The 16,274-nt window shown below is 44.6% G+C and overlaps 1 protein-coding gene across 2 annotated transcripts in view; it reads right to left on the bottom strand.

The window, feature by feature from the left end:
• Positions 1-83: 83 nt before the first annotated feature.
• Positions 84-16,274, bottom strand: part of LOC106910514 (ferric reductase 1-like) — a 38,824-nt gene continuing 22,633 nt past the window's right edge. Inside the window, exons 9-15 of one of the 2 annotated variants that reach the window (XM_088011285.1) lie at positions 7,665-7,777; positions 7,484-7,570; positions 1,148-1,239; positions 897-955; positions 683-823; positions 408-436; positions 84-357 (exon numbers count right to left, since the gene is read on the bottom strand). In XM_088011285.1, coding sequence (XP_087867411.1) covers positions 244-357; positions 408-436; positions 683-823; positions 897-955; positions 1,148-1,239; positions 7,484-7,570; positions 7,665-7,777 — 635 coding nt within the window. In that variant the 3' untranslated portion in view covers positions 84-243. The remainder of the gene's footprint in view (positions 358-407; positions 437-682; positions 824-896; positions 956-1,147; positions 1,240-7,483; positions 7,571-7,664; positions 7,778-16,274) is intronic. The other variant, XM_088011286.1, reaches the window with a different exon arrangement.

Here is a 16,274-nt window from a genome sequence, read left to right as displayed (position 1 = left end):
AGGCTGGATCCGAACCACGTCTTGTCTATGGTCTTAAAATCAGAATTGTGGATTTGTTGGACATGTGGAAAGTGAACCAAACGTGATTTTTGTTTTTCTTTATTTTCTGACGTCGGGCTGCATAAACACACAGCTGGTTACTAACTCAGACTTTAATGCGCTGAAGTTTCTCTACTTTAGAACTTGTAACTCCTCCTCAGCTGATCATAACGGACCGAACAGAACGCTGAGCAGACCCAGATGCTAGTAATGCACCGCCTGTCCGATTCCAACCAGCAGGGCGATGAGGAAGGCCAGGTTCCCGGTGAGGAAGAGCGCCACCAGCAGGACGTCCCGTCCCACCTGCAAACAGGAGAGCTGCCGTCATTCAGGAACGTCGCCTTCATTTGCTGCTTTGGCTGCTTTACCTTGTCAGGCTCCACAGGACTGCTGCCATCTGCAACCACAGCACAGAGGTCAGAGGAGGATGCTGGGAAAGATTTACACTTGTTCTCTAATGAAAGACTAAGTTTCGATAGCAATGGCAGCTCTGAACGGGTCAGGACCATGGAAGGAACTCTGACAGGACCTGACCAGAACCAAACAGAATCGTTTCAGGAAAATACAAAACTTTCTCAACAATCAATAACACGTTCTGGTGAGACGCTCAGCGGTTCTGATTCTGAGCGGTTCCGGTTCTGACCTGCGGCGCTCCGCCATCTTGCTTGCAGCTCCATCAGGATGAGCAGCAGCGCCTCCCAGCCGGCGAAGCCGCCCAGCACCTTCATCAGCCAGCCGTCGCCGCTGCTGTCCATCATGTCCATGCCTGTGAAGACGGCCGCCACTGTGGGCGGAGTCAGGAAGTCCTGGTTAGGGTCGGGGTGCGTTCACGGCACCGTGGGAAAACTGAAACTCACCTGCTAACAGCTTCAGAGACACGGCGATGACGAAATGAGCCCAGTTGAACAGGAACCTCCTGAAACAGAACCAGAACTGGTTTTATTGGTTTTACTGGATAACTTTGGACTTCCAGCCCGGTCCAGAACAGAAATGGGTTTATCATTTAGTTTCATTTGCTAAAAACCCGACTGGACTAATCTTGGAAGCTGTTCAAGAACCCAACCTTCATCAGGTAAACAGAACAGAACCCGTCAGAACCGCAACCGACCTTGGATGCTGCGGCGCGCAGCGCATCAAGGCCAGGATGGGCTGGATCAGCGCCAGACACAGAACCAGGCAGCCCAGCACCGGGTGAATTCCCTGTGGAGAAACAGAAAATCAACCCAGCCCAGTGGTTCCAGGTTCTGGTTCCACTGTTCTGTCGGAACCACCTGACGGCGTTACGTCAGTCAGGTCGTCATGGACTCAGTTATTAGCGGTTAGCTTCATCCGCGATGTGTCCGTCCAGTTCAAACTGAAGACGATTCTTTCATTATCCCTAACCAGCTGCTGTCAGATTGAATATGAACGATTTTATTTTGAGAAAATAAATAACACTGGATCTGGCACAGCGTGCCACGGAGCCCCCTAGGGGTCATGGGGGGAAATGTTCTTTTGGGTTCAATCGCAATAAGCAATATTTGCTAATTATTTTGTATACAATCACAAATGTCAATTTCAAATTTCAGATATATACACATTTAAAGATCCTCAGTGAAAACTTGTTTATTAAGGCTGGTGCAAAAAACGGATTAAAATAGATTTATTCACTACGTTTATGTCTGTAAAGTTGAGAAGGATCTGCTCATGAAAACGGCTCTTTAAAGCATTCAGAACAACACAAAGACACAATCACAACAGTCTGATGATTTTATTGCCCTGGGACAATAACTCAGAAATAGTCCAAATAGTTTGGATGCATTTTAATTTCTTGGGAAGTTTCTGTTTGTCTCAGTGGGGATGGAAAGAGAGGAAAACCTTTGGGCTGTTTGGCTTCTGCACTTTCAACATAGGTCTGATGTGAATTTCTGTCCCAAAGATATAAAACCTCAGATGTTTCACAACCAGATATTAACATACATGGAGAAAAATCCTCATATTACAGCAGGAAGTGTCAGTATTTAGTGATGGATGAACTGATCGGGAACGCGAGGGAACGGAAAAGATTAAAAGGAAATTTCAGAGAATTATGACATGTTTTAAAAATCGTCATTGGTTTCAACAGAATCAGGAAGTGGCAGCGGCTGCTGGTCGAGGACGTTCTTGGTAACTTCGGGCACCCTGCTGTGGATCATCATGGCACTCTGGGATTGTCAACGTCTCGTAAGTACAATCAATATTACAGATTTTACTGATTACTCCTGTTTATCAAAAAGATCTCGGGAAGTAAAATATAATCCGGTTCTCTCTGATTCCAAGTTAAGTAGCACAGGGGCCCCCAAGGTTGCATCAGTTCGCCTTACCTTTTTATTTTGTACACAAATTAATATGTTAGCTCTCAAATCAGTATATAATAACATTTTCAGATGATAGCTTTTCTGAGTCTTTTAGCAGACAATCCAGACAATCATAAATCTGCCATAGATGAGTTTGTTTTTTTGGCGTGACTCTCAAACTGCAGTGTTTGGATCCTCCTTGATGTGAGGATCCAGAATATTTCTGGATCCTCACATCAAGCAGTGACAGAGTCCCATAGCCGTACATGGCTGCTCCTTCAGAGATCTTTAAATATTTAGGTTTGGACAAAGACGGCGATCTGACTTGCTGCACACATGTGACAAGTGTCTCCGCAAAGGTTCACCAACGTCTATTTTCTTAGACGGCTCCGATTGTGTGGCATCTCCAAAATAATAATGTTGATCTTTAGTAAGGGCAGCCGTCTGTTCTGAGATGGCATTACTGGATGGTTTGGAAATCTTGCTGTTAAATTAAAAACCCAAATTAAAAATCTGGTGAAGATCATTAATACTTCAGATCTATCCTCTGTCTCTGATCAGGCTACCGTAGCTCATCACCTGTCTGATGGATCACATCGCATCAGAATACGTCCTCATGGATTCAGGAGAAGGTTCAGGGTTCTGGTGTAAATAGAACCGTCTGAAACATTCATTTGCACCCTAACCCAGTTCGACATCAACCACATACCCCCAACCCTGTCCATCAGCCTGATAAACGGCCGACCAGCCGGGCCTGGACAGCACCATCAGGTCCACACAGAGACCAGGAGTAGCACTCAGAGGATGTGAATGGAAATGGTTATGGGGATTAACTGCTGATCTGACATTTGTATTTCTATGTATTTTCTGCTTTTATGTATGTATTATGGCTACTGTAGTTTTGGATGAGCTGCTATTATCGTGCAGTTTTGCTTCCTGGACAAATTTCTCCTAAAGCAGACTAATAAAATATTTTATTTCTTACCCAATTTAATAATCAATAGCATAATTTTATAGTAATTATATGAAATTAAATTTAACTCTTTAGGTGACAAGCTGTAATGGCCGCTAGTGGCAGTTAAAAGCAGGTTTAGTGGCACCTAGTGGCAGTTGTAGTGGCACCTAGTGACGGCTGTAGTGGCACCTAGTGGCAGCTGTACAGCACCTAGTGGCAGTTGTAGTGGCCACTAGTGGCAGTTAAAAGCAGGTTTAGTGGCACCTAGTGGCAGCTGTAGTGTTAGTTGTAGTGGCCGCTAGTGGCAGTGAAAGGCAGATTTAGTGGCACCTAGTGGCAGCTGTAGTGGTTGCTAGTAGCAGCACCTAGTGACAGCTGTAGTGGCACCTAGTGGCAGTTGTGGTGGCCGCTACTGGCAGTTAAAAGCAGATCTAGTGGCACCTAGAGGCAGTTGTAGTGGCACCTAGTGGCGGCTGTACAGCACCTAGTGGCAGTTGTAGTGGCCGCTACTGGCAGTTAAAAGCAGATTTAGTGGCACCTAGTGGCAGTTGTAGTGGCACCTAGTGACGGCTGTAGTGGCACCTAGTGGCAGTTGTAGTGGCACCTAGTGACGACTGTAGTGGCACCTAGTGGCAGTTGTAGTGGCACCTAGTGACGACTGTAGTGGCACCTAGTGGCAGTTGTAGTGGCACCTAGTGACGGCTGTAGTGGCACCTAGTGGCAGCTGTAGTGTTAGTTGTAGTGGCCGCTAGTGGCAGTGAAAGGCAGATTTAGTGGCACCTAGTGGCAGCTGTAGTGGTTGCTAGTAGCAGCACCTAGTGACAGCTGTAGTGGCACCTAGTGGCAGTTGTGGTGGCCGCTACTGGCAGTTAAAAGCAGATCTAGTGGCACCTAGAGGCAGTTGTAGTGGCACCTAGTGGCGGCTGTACAGCACCTAGTGGCAGTTGTAGTGGCCGCTACTGGCAGTTAAAAGCAGATTTAGTGGCACCTAGTGGCAGTTGTAGTGGCACCTAGTGACGGCTGTAGTGGCACCTAGTGGCAGTTGTAGTGGCACCTAGTGACGACTGTAGTGGCACCTAGTGGCAGTTGTAGTGGCACCTAGTGACGGCTGTAGTGGCACCTAGTGGCAGCTGTACAGCACCTAGTGGCAGTTGTAGTGGCCACTAGTGGCAGTTAAAAGCAGGTTTAGTGGCACCTAGTGACGGCTGTAGTGGCACCTAGTGGCAGCTGTAGTGTTAGTTGTAGTGGCCGCTAGTGGCAGTGAAAGGCAGATTTAGTGGCACCTAGTGGCAGCTGTAGTGGTTGCTAGTAGCAGCACCTAGTGACAGCTGTAGTGGCACCTAGTGGCAGTTGTGGTGGCCGCTACTGGCAGTTAAAAGCAGATCTAGTGGCACCTAGTGGCAGTTGTAGTGGCACCTAGTGACAGCTGTACAGCACCTAGTGGCAGTTGTAGTGGCCACTAGTGGCAGTTAAAAGCAGGTTTAGTGGGACCTAGTGGCGGCTGTAGTGGCACCTAGTGGCAGTTGTAGTGGCCGCTACTGGCAGTTAAAAGCAGATTTAGTGGCACCTAGTGGCAGTTGTAGTGGCACCTAGTGACGGCTGTAGTGGCACCTAGTGGCAGTTGTAGTGGCACCTAGTGACGGCTGTAGTGGCACCTAGTGGTAGTTGTAGTGGCACCTAGTGACGGCTGTAGTGGCACCTAGTGGCAGCTGTAGTGTTAGTTGTAGTGGCCGCTAGTGGCAGTTAAAGGCAGATTTAGTGGCATCTAGTGGCAGTTGTAGTGGCCGCTAGTGGCAGCTGTAGTGGCTGCTAGTGGCAGTTGTAGTGGCCATTAGTGGCAGCTGTAGTGGCAGCTGTAGTGGCTGCTAGTGGCAGCTACTATTTGTGTGTGATATATTGACACAAAAACATCTACAACTTACCACAAGGAGTGGAAGAGTTCACCCCCACTATTAACACTAGTGGTTTTTCCCAACCAAACAGCCACTTTGCTGCTGGCTTGTTTGCAATCTAACCGGGTTCTGAATTGGATTCTACTCTGAGCACTTTTATGGTAAGTTTGGCAACATGACTTTGATCTTAAATGTGTTTATTGAAAAATAACTGCATTGTTTTGTGCCTGTAGTAATCTTGGTTATTTTGGGGCAAACCAGATATTTTTAATAATTGAGGTCATGTCTCCTCTTGTATTTTTTTTATCCTGCCCACTGCTCTAGGCCTCAGTATGAAATCCTGTGAAATTTTGTGGGATTTTAGTTTTTGAAAGAAGGACGAGACTGATTGTTTGGTCTGGGAGAGCATGTGGTGGAAGTGTAAGGCTGGCTGCTCCAGGTGGGCTTTAAATCATTTCAAATCACTTGTTTTTCATTTTTTATTATGATGTGCTTACTGATATGCTTAGATGTGCCTCTGACCCCAAACAGCTGATTCAGATGGTTGCATGACCTCCTGCAGCCATCAGTCCTGCAGAAGGCTGATAATCACCACAGATTGAATCCAGGTGGCAGAAGAACCACTGATCTAAACCTGTTGATTCTTGGGTTGGTAACTGGTTAAACTGGACTATTACTACTGGTGCAGGATCTTTATCAGCATTTTGAATTAATTTAATCAACTTATTTGGAAATGTTTGTGGTTAATGGAAGATTGAACCAGTTATTGGATGGAAGTTTATCCTGTAAACTGTAAATCATTTTTCTAACTACAACACAAATCACCTTTTGCTCTATTTTTCTGCCTGTGTTAAATCAACCCTGATCCTCCCTGAGTTTTATCTTTAGGTTTACTGATACACAGAACTTTATTTTAAATATTGATTCCCTCATTTTAGGATGAGTGCAGCATCATAAATGCTACATTACGCTGCAGCTTGATGGGGAAATGTTACTGTATATGTCAACTAACATTAAGATAAATTTTAATGAATATTCATTAGTGTGTCCTAATTGATTTAACTGAGTGTACATGGGGAACCATACGCTTTGTGTTGGTTCTATAACCAGTACATTATTTAATATTTCAATGTGTTTCAGAACTTTTCTAATGTTTATCATGTTTCTAACCGGCGCCTTCCTCACTCTTATCTCTGTGTGTTTCAGCTGCTGCTCTGCAGTTTGACCCAAAGCTGACTGACTGCAGGGAAACTGTCAGGAAGTGGCTTCATTAGGCGCCACAGCGGGAGGAAGGCACCAAGGAGTCAAAGAGACGCCAACCAGAGTCAGACCTGTTACGGCAACTAGTTCTGTTTCCTGGTTCATACAGAACAAGCTGAACCTCCTGGACCTTCATGGACAATAGACCATGAAGAACTCCCACTAGCCATAACGGATCAGAACACTGGTTCTGGTAGTCTGTGCTACCCGTAAATCCGTCCTACCTTGTGGCGATGCCACATTGATGCTATGTCACAATCTGCTGACTCAGCAGATTTCTTATCCTACCTCTGGAAGTTTAATTTTATGTGTTTTATTTCATGGCAGTTTAAGTTTTATTTAACTTAGTTTATACCTGGCTTTCATTAAACTGCTGTATTACTTCATGTTTTTAGTCTACATGACAGCAGCTTGTAAATATATTTATGGCTTTAGTTTGCCATCTACTGTAAACAAGTTATTGTTTGGTGGTTAATCAAATAGCTTGTTTGATTAACCGCCATTTTTAATCAAACAAGTGGCTATTTTTTCCCTATATTTTAAAATATTTTTGTTTAATTACATCCTTTTTTATTATTATTAAACTTTGCTAAATAGATGTTGGTACGATACTATGTGGGATTGAAGCTGAGTAATAATGGTATAATATTAGCGTATATTAATCATATACTGTCATTTCAGTGATCTGCGCAGTTCGGTCGACACATTGTGACTGCATTTAATAAAGTTTGTCATACAACGTATTAATGCGCAAAAGAGTTGCGATGATCTGTATTTGTCTTTAATTCCAATAAAACTTCAGTCACTCAAATAATGCTATCCAATATATTTAACATTAACAACCCGCTGTAGTTTTCTGTTTGTAAACATGACGGTAGGAGTTTTGTACGCATAGCACTGACTGATAGACTTAGCTATCTATCCGTGCTATCGTAGGAAAATCTGACGAGGTAGCACTGATAGTCAGAATACTGGTTCTGGTCTAATGGATCAGAACCAGCAGGAGGCAACACTCCACTTACATATTCCCAGCCGCCAAGGTATGAGAAGGCGAGGATGAAGGCGATGATGGTGGTTGCCACGGTGAAGCTCATCACGGAGACGTGGATCTGTGGGAATATCCATGTTGTCATGGAGATGGCATGGTGCCAGGTCCCTTGAGGGCCTCTGTGGGTCAGAACCCAGCCGCACACGGAAACTCACCACAAACCACAGATCTTTGCCAAACATCTGGACCTGACTGGATCTTCTCAGGTACCGAGCCACCATCATCCCCACCGGACACAAGGTCATCCAGGCGAGCAGCATCAGGCAACCTGGAGTACAGAGGACAGGTTAGCCTCCACCGGCTAACAGCTCCCAATTGGCCGTCCGATGGCCAACGGCTCTTGATCGGCCGTCCGATGGCCAAACAACTAATGGCTCCCGATTGGCCGTCCGATGTCTAATGGCTCTTGATTGGCCGTCTGATGGCCAACGGCTCCCGATTGGCCATCCGATGGCAAATGGCAGGATTGTAGTCAAGACCACCTAACCCGAGACCGAGACAAGACCAAGACTTTTAGGGTCCGAGACCTAGTCAAGACCAAGACCAGCGCCCCGCGCTACATGACATGAAAAAATGTTAAATATGATCAAAATTACTTCTCAAATTGATCTGAAAGATCCACATTCCCATAAAAACACCTAGATAAAAACACCTAGATATTAAATACTTAGAGCTGAAATAAATTTAACCAATACCATTTCTGTGCCACAATCCGCAGAGGTCTCTTGCCATCCCTAAATAGGTAACACCCTGTGTGTTTGCTAATAATGCTCATGTCAGAAACCACCACTCTCTGCACCATTAAACATAGCAATTAAGTCAACGTCCTGATAGTAAATAACACTCAACTATGAACACTGACCAAGGAGAAACAAGCAAGAAGTAACGAAGCACAAGGAGCTCACCATGACTGTTCTCACCCTCTCCACAGCTACATGAAGCCAGGCAGTCTGACACCATGGCAATCATTATAGCTGCCACTTTGAACGAAAACGAAGAACAATGTGCATGCTCTCTGTGCTCTTTCGTTCTTGTGATTTATTTATTTGCTAATTAAATAAATATCATTGTATATAATTAAATAACATAATGATAGCTACTGCAGAGTACCAGAGCATTACAAGAACAAAGAATGGCTCTCAGTGAGGCTCCAGTCCGATCTTCTTAGTAAAGAGCCGTTCAGAAGAATCAGATCGTTCGTGAATTTCACATCACTATTTTGCAGACTTTTGGACACTAGTCCAGTGTTTTTCAACCTTTTATTAGCCAAGGTACATTGTTTTAATTGAAAAAATCATGAGCCACACCACCAACCAAAAATGTAAACAAAGATACTCTGCAGCCGCCTATATTACATATATAGTCATTCTTCTCAAAGTGTCTTGAATAGAAATCAAATAAACACAAAAATGTATTTTTATTATATTTTACATTTCTTATTTCAAATTGCACTTAACATGTCCACTTCAGAAATACACCTGAACACCTGAACAGCCACAACACTGTGGTGTGATGCATGAATGTAGTAATTCTCTTGTTTTAATGTGAAATGCTCTGTACCTACTGCCATCTAGTGGTAAAAAAAATTACATGATTACGCCGCTAGTCACTACTACAGCAGAGACACTCAAAGATGACATCATTTGCAGATAATTAATTCGTTTTCAAAAAATCTTTTAAGACCAATTGCCGTATTTTCCGGACTATGAGCGCACCATGCTATAAACCGTACCTTCACATTTTTTTAACCTTCCCCCCCCTGGAAACTTACAGAAACTTGCATATATCAGCCGCACCGGCCTAAAGGCCGCTGGCATCTCTGCCGCTCTCGGTTTCCCATAAGGACCAGCAGAGGGCAGCAGAGGGCTGCATCCTAATAACTGCTGGATATATTAAGGACACAGTTCTCCGTCTCCTAATCCGGTTTTGTTCACGCCGAGTTTACGTGCAGCGGCTTTATTTCCCTCCTGTTCTGTCAGATCGATACTCCTCAACTTAGAAGCTGCATCATGAGTTTGAAAACATTTCTCAGTCGTGCCTGCTGCTAGCAAGTGCTTGTTCTAAATGAAAATTAGGGCGTTCTTCTTTGATTTCCAATTTTGACTTCCAATGATTCACTTCCTGCTAAAGAGCCCCCTGGTGGTAGAAGAAAAATCCACAGAAAAGCCGCATGTTCAAAGTGTAGGAAAGAAGTAGCAGTTTATAGTCCGGAAAATGACTATTGTCAATGACTAGTGTGCCGTGGAAATTGGATAATTTCCACGGCACACCTGACGATCACTCACGGTACACTAGTGTGCCGCAGCACAGTGGTTGAAAAACACTGCAGTTAGTCAACACCTCCACAAAATAATTCAGCGCAGTGAGTGACAACTGTTTTTCATCACAAATGCTTATGTGTCTCTGTACAGCTAGCTTTGCTAACATCACGTCAATGGAGCTAACCTTCTTTGAGCTACTTTTCTAAGTGACGAAAAAAGTTAGATGTTGTCCCCACCGTCTGTGAAACGGTGGGTCCATAGCTGTGGCCATCAGATTTCTTATGATTTATGCAGCGCTATTACTGACGATCAGACAGACATCTTCTACCGCTCAGAGGAAACCATTGCGCATGTCTGGAGCTCCGGGTGCGAGTGAAAGGTGGGGAGGGGGAAGTAACAGAAACACGTAATTGGTAAGTCACGTTATTGCTTGGATTTTAATCGGTGCGTTTTGCATCTACTTAAAACAAAGATGTTAACAAATAAACTGGACAGTATGCTGAAAGTTTAGTGATATTTCCACAGTTGCGGTCTTGACTGGTCTTGAAATAAAATCCCGATTCTCAGCGCCTGAGACCGAGACAGTGTGAACCCTTTAAGATGTGTTGGAGCTATTTTTTCCTTTATTACTTTATCAATTTGAATTTTGTTAGTTTACTCTTAAATTTCTGTTTTTGTATTATTTACATAGTTTATTTGTAGGTTAATTACTGTTGACTTTATTTTTTTATTTTGTATTTTTTATTTCTTTTTCTAAGTTTAAACAGGAAGTAATGTGGGTCAGTCCACTTTCTATAAATGTAGGTGCCTGGTAAAGGACAAGCAGACATTTGGGTTTGGGGCCTATATGGTGTTTACCAGAGCAAGAGAGGTAGAGAACAAAGGAAAGTTTGATCTCTGTAATTGTGTTCAAAAAACAGGAAAATAAATCATCAAGAAACAACCAACAAGTTTGGACATTGAACCTTCTTTTGCCTGCGTCGAGAAACTTGACCCCAGTGCCTTAGTAGTGGCTTGGTGGAACTTTTATTGGATGTTTGGTTTGACATACAATGCCACTACAAGATGATACCAAACACTGTAATATAGGCCTTTGACAAATGCCCATACCAGGAGCCTAAACCAGGCATACACCAGTCTCAAAAACCAGAATTTTTCCATGGGGGTTGTTCACTTCATTAGCTGATAACTATGACTCAGCTACCATTTTGGAAGGGCTATCATACCAAAAATATTAACTAGAGACATGTATCTTTTCAAAGAATATTGATAGACTGTGCCACCCTGAAATAGGCAAAAAAAAAGGTCTGGCCCATGGACTATGCTGAGTGTGATCCCAGTTTAAATCTTCTACCAGTGCAGCTGCCTGCCACAGGCTGCGGTCTGTTCTTCCTGCAACGCTGCATGGAAATGTGCCGTAATGGGACTGCGCATGCCCTGCGCCCCCCATCGCCTCCATGACAAACAACCTGCAGTGTCTTGGCTCTTTGGACCAGAGGGTGAACATCAATGCTGCTGGAGCTGTTGGCAGCATCCGGTTGGAGCGCCAGGTCGAGTAGCTGTTAGGTGGGGAGGACCCCCTGCAGGCTCGGTTGTGATTCTGGTGTCCCATGCAGCCCGATTCGGGCTGCTGAGTTGTGGGAAACCTTGGAGTGTTTATTTGGTCTTTCTTCCTACACCTTCCTACAGTAACACATACTGCATCCATTTTCAAAATAATAACACATCAGCAAACAAAATTAAATCTATTGTCTCCTCTAAAGCCAACACTCTACAAGCATCCACATGGTAAGTATATGAACAGAAAAACTAAACTTTTCATTCAAACTTTTGTTCGGTAACTAACATATTTAGTTTGTAGTTATTTAACAAGCTAAAATAAACCAAAGAGAAACTTGTTTTACTCATATTCGTGTATATTTTACAGCGGCTAATGGAGCTGCTGGCAACTTTACAGGCGCTAAAGCAAACTAACAGGAATATAGCAGCTGGCTCTCAGAAACCAAGCACACCTGGCTCCGGGAAACAGGAAGGGGCGGGGCAGTCTCATACCATATTTGGAAATGGGACCACTCTACTCCGGAAGTGAAGGGGGCACCATTTCCTATATTATCTGCAGTCTCCTGTTTTTATTTTCTTTTTAAATCTGATATATTTTAACCTTTAGGAAGGAGTTTCACTCTCAGCATGTATTTGAACTTCTCTCTCTTATTTACTTCAGCGCAGCTCACAGTTTTTAAATTCTGTAGTTTTCTGTGTACTTCTAAATCTGCTCCTTAGTTGCATCTTTTCGGTTCTACTGCTGCCTCTAGTGGGGTGGGGGTGGTAACACACCTAATATAATTAAATTACTTAATGAGAATACTACGGTGGCCGACAGGTGCAAATGCGCAGCAAAAGAGAAAACATGCAAACAAAAGAAAAGACACGCGCACAAATTAAATGTGGCAAACAAAAAGCAAATAAAATGCAGCAAACAAAAAAGAAAACACCCCCGAATGAAATGCAGCAAACAAAAAGAGAGACGCAAACAAAAAAGAAAACACCCCCGAATGAAATGCAGCAAACAAAAAAGAAAACACCCCCGAATGAAATGCAGCAAACAAAAAGTGTTGAAAACGGAAGTGCTCCAGACCACTAGGGGGAGTCTAACAAAAAATAGCTGTGTCCGAATTCAGGCTCTGCATCCTTTAAAGCGGGTGTTCAGAAAAGCAGCAATGGCGACAAAATAATTTTTGCTGTATTACACTTAAAATTACACAAAATTATTTTTTACAATGTTTTTAGGCGAGAATGTAGATGTGTAGATCTGAAATATCTGCTCGGTTCATTAATAAATCACCTACTTCCAATATTGCTCCGACGTTTTCGGAGATGTCTTCTCCCGCTGCATTAACAGCCAGCTTCACTCGCAAGCTGTCAGCTGGCCGGGCGCTCCATGTAGATATTAATAAAGTATTTAATTTATTCCTGAGCAAATGGGTTTGACTGATTAAAGTTAAGCCTTCAAACATAGTTTATTTAACTGTAATGTCTTACTATCTGAGATCTGGAGAGTATTTGAAAATGAATAATATCCCTTGTATATGTAACCCTTGGCTGTGAGAGTCGAGTCCTCGTTGTTCCCTGGACTCTGCGTTGTGTACTCTTTAAGGTTTTCGTCGGAAGGAAACAAGACTCTGACACACACTGCGGTTTGGGATCGTGGTTGTGACCGTTTATTCGGACCACCTGACAGCGATGCGGCTTCGCCCTTTAGAATGCAGAGCAGAAACTGCTTGTCAACTTTCATTCACGCAGTTCTTTTTTTTTGATTTACAGATGCAGAATATATATATAAAAAAGAAGAAAAGAAGACAAAATGATACAAAGCTAACAATGATACAAAACTAACTAGCTGAACATTAAAAGTAACATTTTGTTACATTGAGGAGCTGGCGGTCAGTATTGCCTACCTTTAGAATGCAGAGCAGAAACTGGCCGTTGTATTACCAGCGCACACTAACGAATGCCAAGTACGGTGTCCTTCAGAGGACATACTCCACAAAGCTCCACAACACAAAGAGCAAATCCAACACTGACATGCGCCGACACATTCAAGCACTTCCCTACATATACATTGAACATTTTAGAATCAGACAGATTTTCTTTTTACTATGGAACAACCTTTATTACAAAAGGTGAAGAATAATACAGAAATAAAGAGTAAAAAACAACTGAGTCCGTTTTTTTTCCTTCGCTGCTCTGTGCTTCACGTTGTCACGGTTGCTTGGAGCTATATAGCCTACCTCATACCATGAGAGACATTGATAAGCATGACATGCCGGCTCAGACGTCGCCCGGCCAAACAAGGTCTGCGTCAGGTGCTGGGGAACCAGAGCACCTTGATGAAAAATGGGCTACTGGAACAAGATGGAAATGGGCGAGAGATGAAAACATGGATCTGTTGGAATGCTACTACTCAAGTAACCCTAGTCAGAGGGGCTACATGCAAAGACTGAGGGTGGAATGGTTACTTCGACACCCACAGTCTACAATGACTGCCAAACAACTAGTAGCTCAGTGTTCCAACATCCGCGAACGGCAACTGCTATCACAACTTGAGATTGACGAGGTACAACACAAATGCTACGACAAGAGGGAGGAGCCCGGATGTAAGGTCAGGGGGGAGTTAACTACAACTCCCCACCCCGAGACTGGGTATGCAGCCCCAGTAATGAACGAACTATCAAAGCTGAACGAGACAGCAACTGACCTGAGAGAGAGAATCGTGGCCCGAATGAACACCAGGCAACCCCGACGCCAATTACAACGGCTGAGTGAAGTACCATCAGAAAGTCTCATTGAAGATGTGAATGCAGCATTGAGAACAATCCCTACCAACACCATAACAGAAACCAATGAGCTGATATACAACTCAGCATCAGTGATCCTTGAAATGCTCGGCTATAAGAGCAACCATGAGACCCAATATCCATCATGGAAAAAGACGGTTAGAGGCTAAGATCAAGATAACAAGGAGGGAAGTGAGCCAGCTGTCAGAGCTCCTAAGGGGTGCAATGAAAAGACCAGTACCCAAGAAGTACAGCCAGATGCCCATACCTGAAGCACTCGAAACTGCCAAACAAAGACTCCAAGCCTTGGCAAGCCGCCTAAAGAGATACACAAGAGAGAATGAAGCCAGGAGGATCAACCGGCTCTTCTCCACCCAACCAGCTAAAGTGTACTCTCAATGGCAGGGTACTAACAACAGAGCAGACCCACCAAGGCTGGAGACTGAACAATACTGGAAAGGCATATGGGAAAGGGAGGCGTCCCACAACAGCAATGCACAGTGGCTAACCTCTCTACGAGAGGACCACAGCAACCTCCCTGAACAAGCCCCGGTAACCATCACTGTGGCAGATGTCCAAGAAAGAGTCTCGGGTATGAAAAACTGGACAGCACCAGGGCCTGACATGATCCATGCCTACTGGCTAAAGAAACTCACTGCCCTCCATGAGCGACTGGCAGCTCAACTGAACCAGCTGCTACAAAATGGGACTCACCCTGAATGGTTAACTGAAGGGCGCACAATCCTGATCCAGAAGGATCCCTCAAAGGGTTCAGTCCCATCCAACTATCGGCCAATAACCTGTCTCTCTACAACATGGAAGCTCATGTCAGGCATCATAGCGGCTAAGATAAGCGGACACATGGATAAATACATGAGCACGGCACAGAAGGGCATCGGCATAAATAGTAGAGGAGCCAAACACCAACTCCTTGTAGACCACACAGTCGCCCGAGACTGCAAAACCCGACACACCAACTTGTGCACCGCTTGGATTGATTACAAGAAAGCCTATGACTCAATGCCACACACCTGGATCATTGAATGCTTAGAGATGTACAACATCAATAGGACTCTAAGAGCCTTCATTGCAAACTCGATGGGGCTGTGGAAAACCACCCTTGAAGCCAACTGCAAACCGCTTGCACAAGTGTCCATCAAATGTGGCATATACCAAGGAGATGCTCTGTCCCCACTGCTGTTCTGCATAGGCCTGAACCCCCTCAGCCAAATCATCAACAAGACTGGCTACGGATACCGACTTAAGAATGGGGCCACAATCAGTCACCTCCTCTACATGGATGACATCAAGCTGTACGCCAAGAACGAGCGAGACATCGACTCACTGATCCACACCACCAGGATCTACAGCACTGACATTGGGATGTCATTCGGACTAGAGAAGTGTGGCCGGATGGTTACAAAGAGAGGGAAGGTCGTCCGCACAGAAGGGGTCTCACTCCCAGAAGGAACAATAGCAGACATAGAGCACAGCTACAAGTACCTGGGAATACAGCAAGCAAATGGCAACCTCGATGAGGTCACAAGGACAGGAGCCACAGCCAAATACCTCCAACGAATAAGGCAAGCCAGTTCAATGGCAAGAACAAGATCCGTGCAATAAACAGCTATGCCTTGCCAGTAATCAGATACCCTGCCGGAATAATTAGCTGGCCAATGGAAGAGATGAAGGCCACGGATGTCAAGACTCGGAAGCTACTAACCATGCATGGAGGGTTCCACCCCAAATCCAGCACCCTGAGACTGTACACGAGCCGTAAGGAAGGAGGCAGAGGACTAGTGAGTGTGAGAGCCACTGTCCAGGATGAAACATCCAAGATCCATAAATACATCAAGGACAAAGCCTCAACGGACGATGTGCTCAGCGAATGTCTCAGGCAATGGGGAACAGAGGACGAGGTGCTGGAGGAACCATCATGGGAGGACAAGCCCCTGCATGGGATGTACCACCGACAAATAACTGAAGTGGCTGATATCAGGAAATCCTACCAATGGCTGGAGAAAGCTGGACTCAAGGACAGCACAGAGGCCCTCATCCTGGCCGCCCAGGAACAGGCCCTAAACACCAGAGCAATAGAGGCTCAGATCTACCACACCAGACAAGACCCAAGGTGTAGGTTGTGCAAGGAGGCCTCTGAGACAGTCCAGCA

This window comes from Poecilia mexicana, unplaced genomic scaffold, assembly GCF_051168715.1.
Source record: "Poecilia mexicana isolate PSO_F unplaced genomic scaffold, ASM5116871v1 scaffold_12, whole genome shotgun sequence".
Taxonomy (NCBI): domain Eukaryota; kingdom Metazoa; phylum Chordata; class Actinopteri; order Cyprinodontiformes; family Poeciliidae; genus Poecilia; species Poecilia mexicana.
This window is presented reverse-complemented; position numbering and strand designations above follow the sequence as displayed.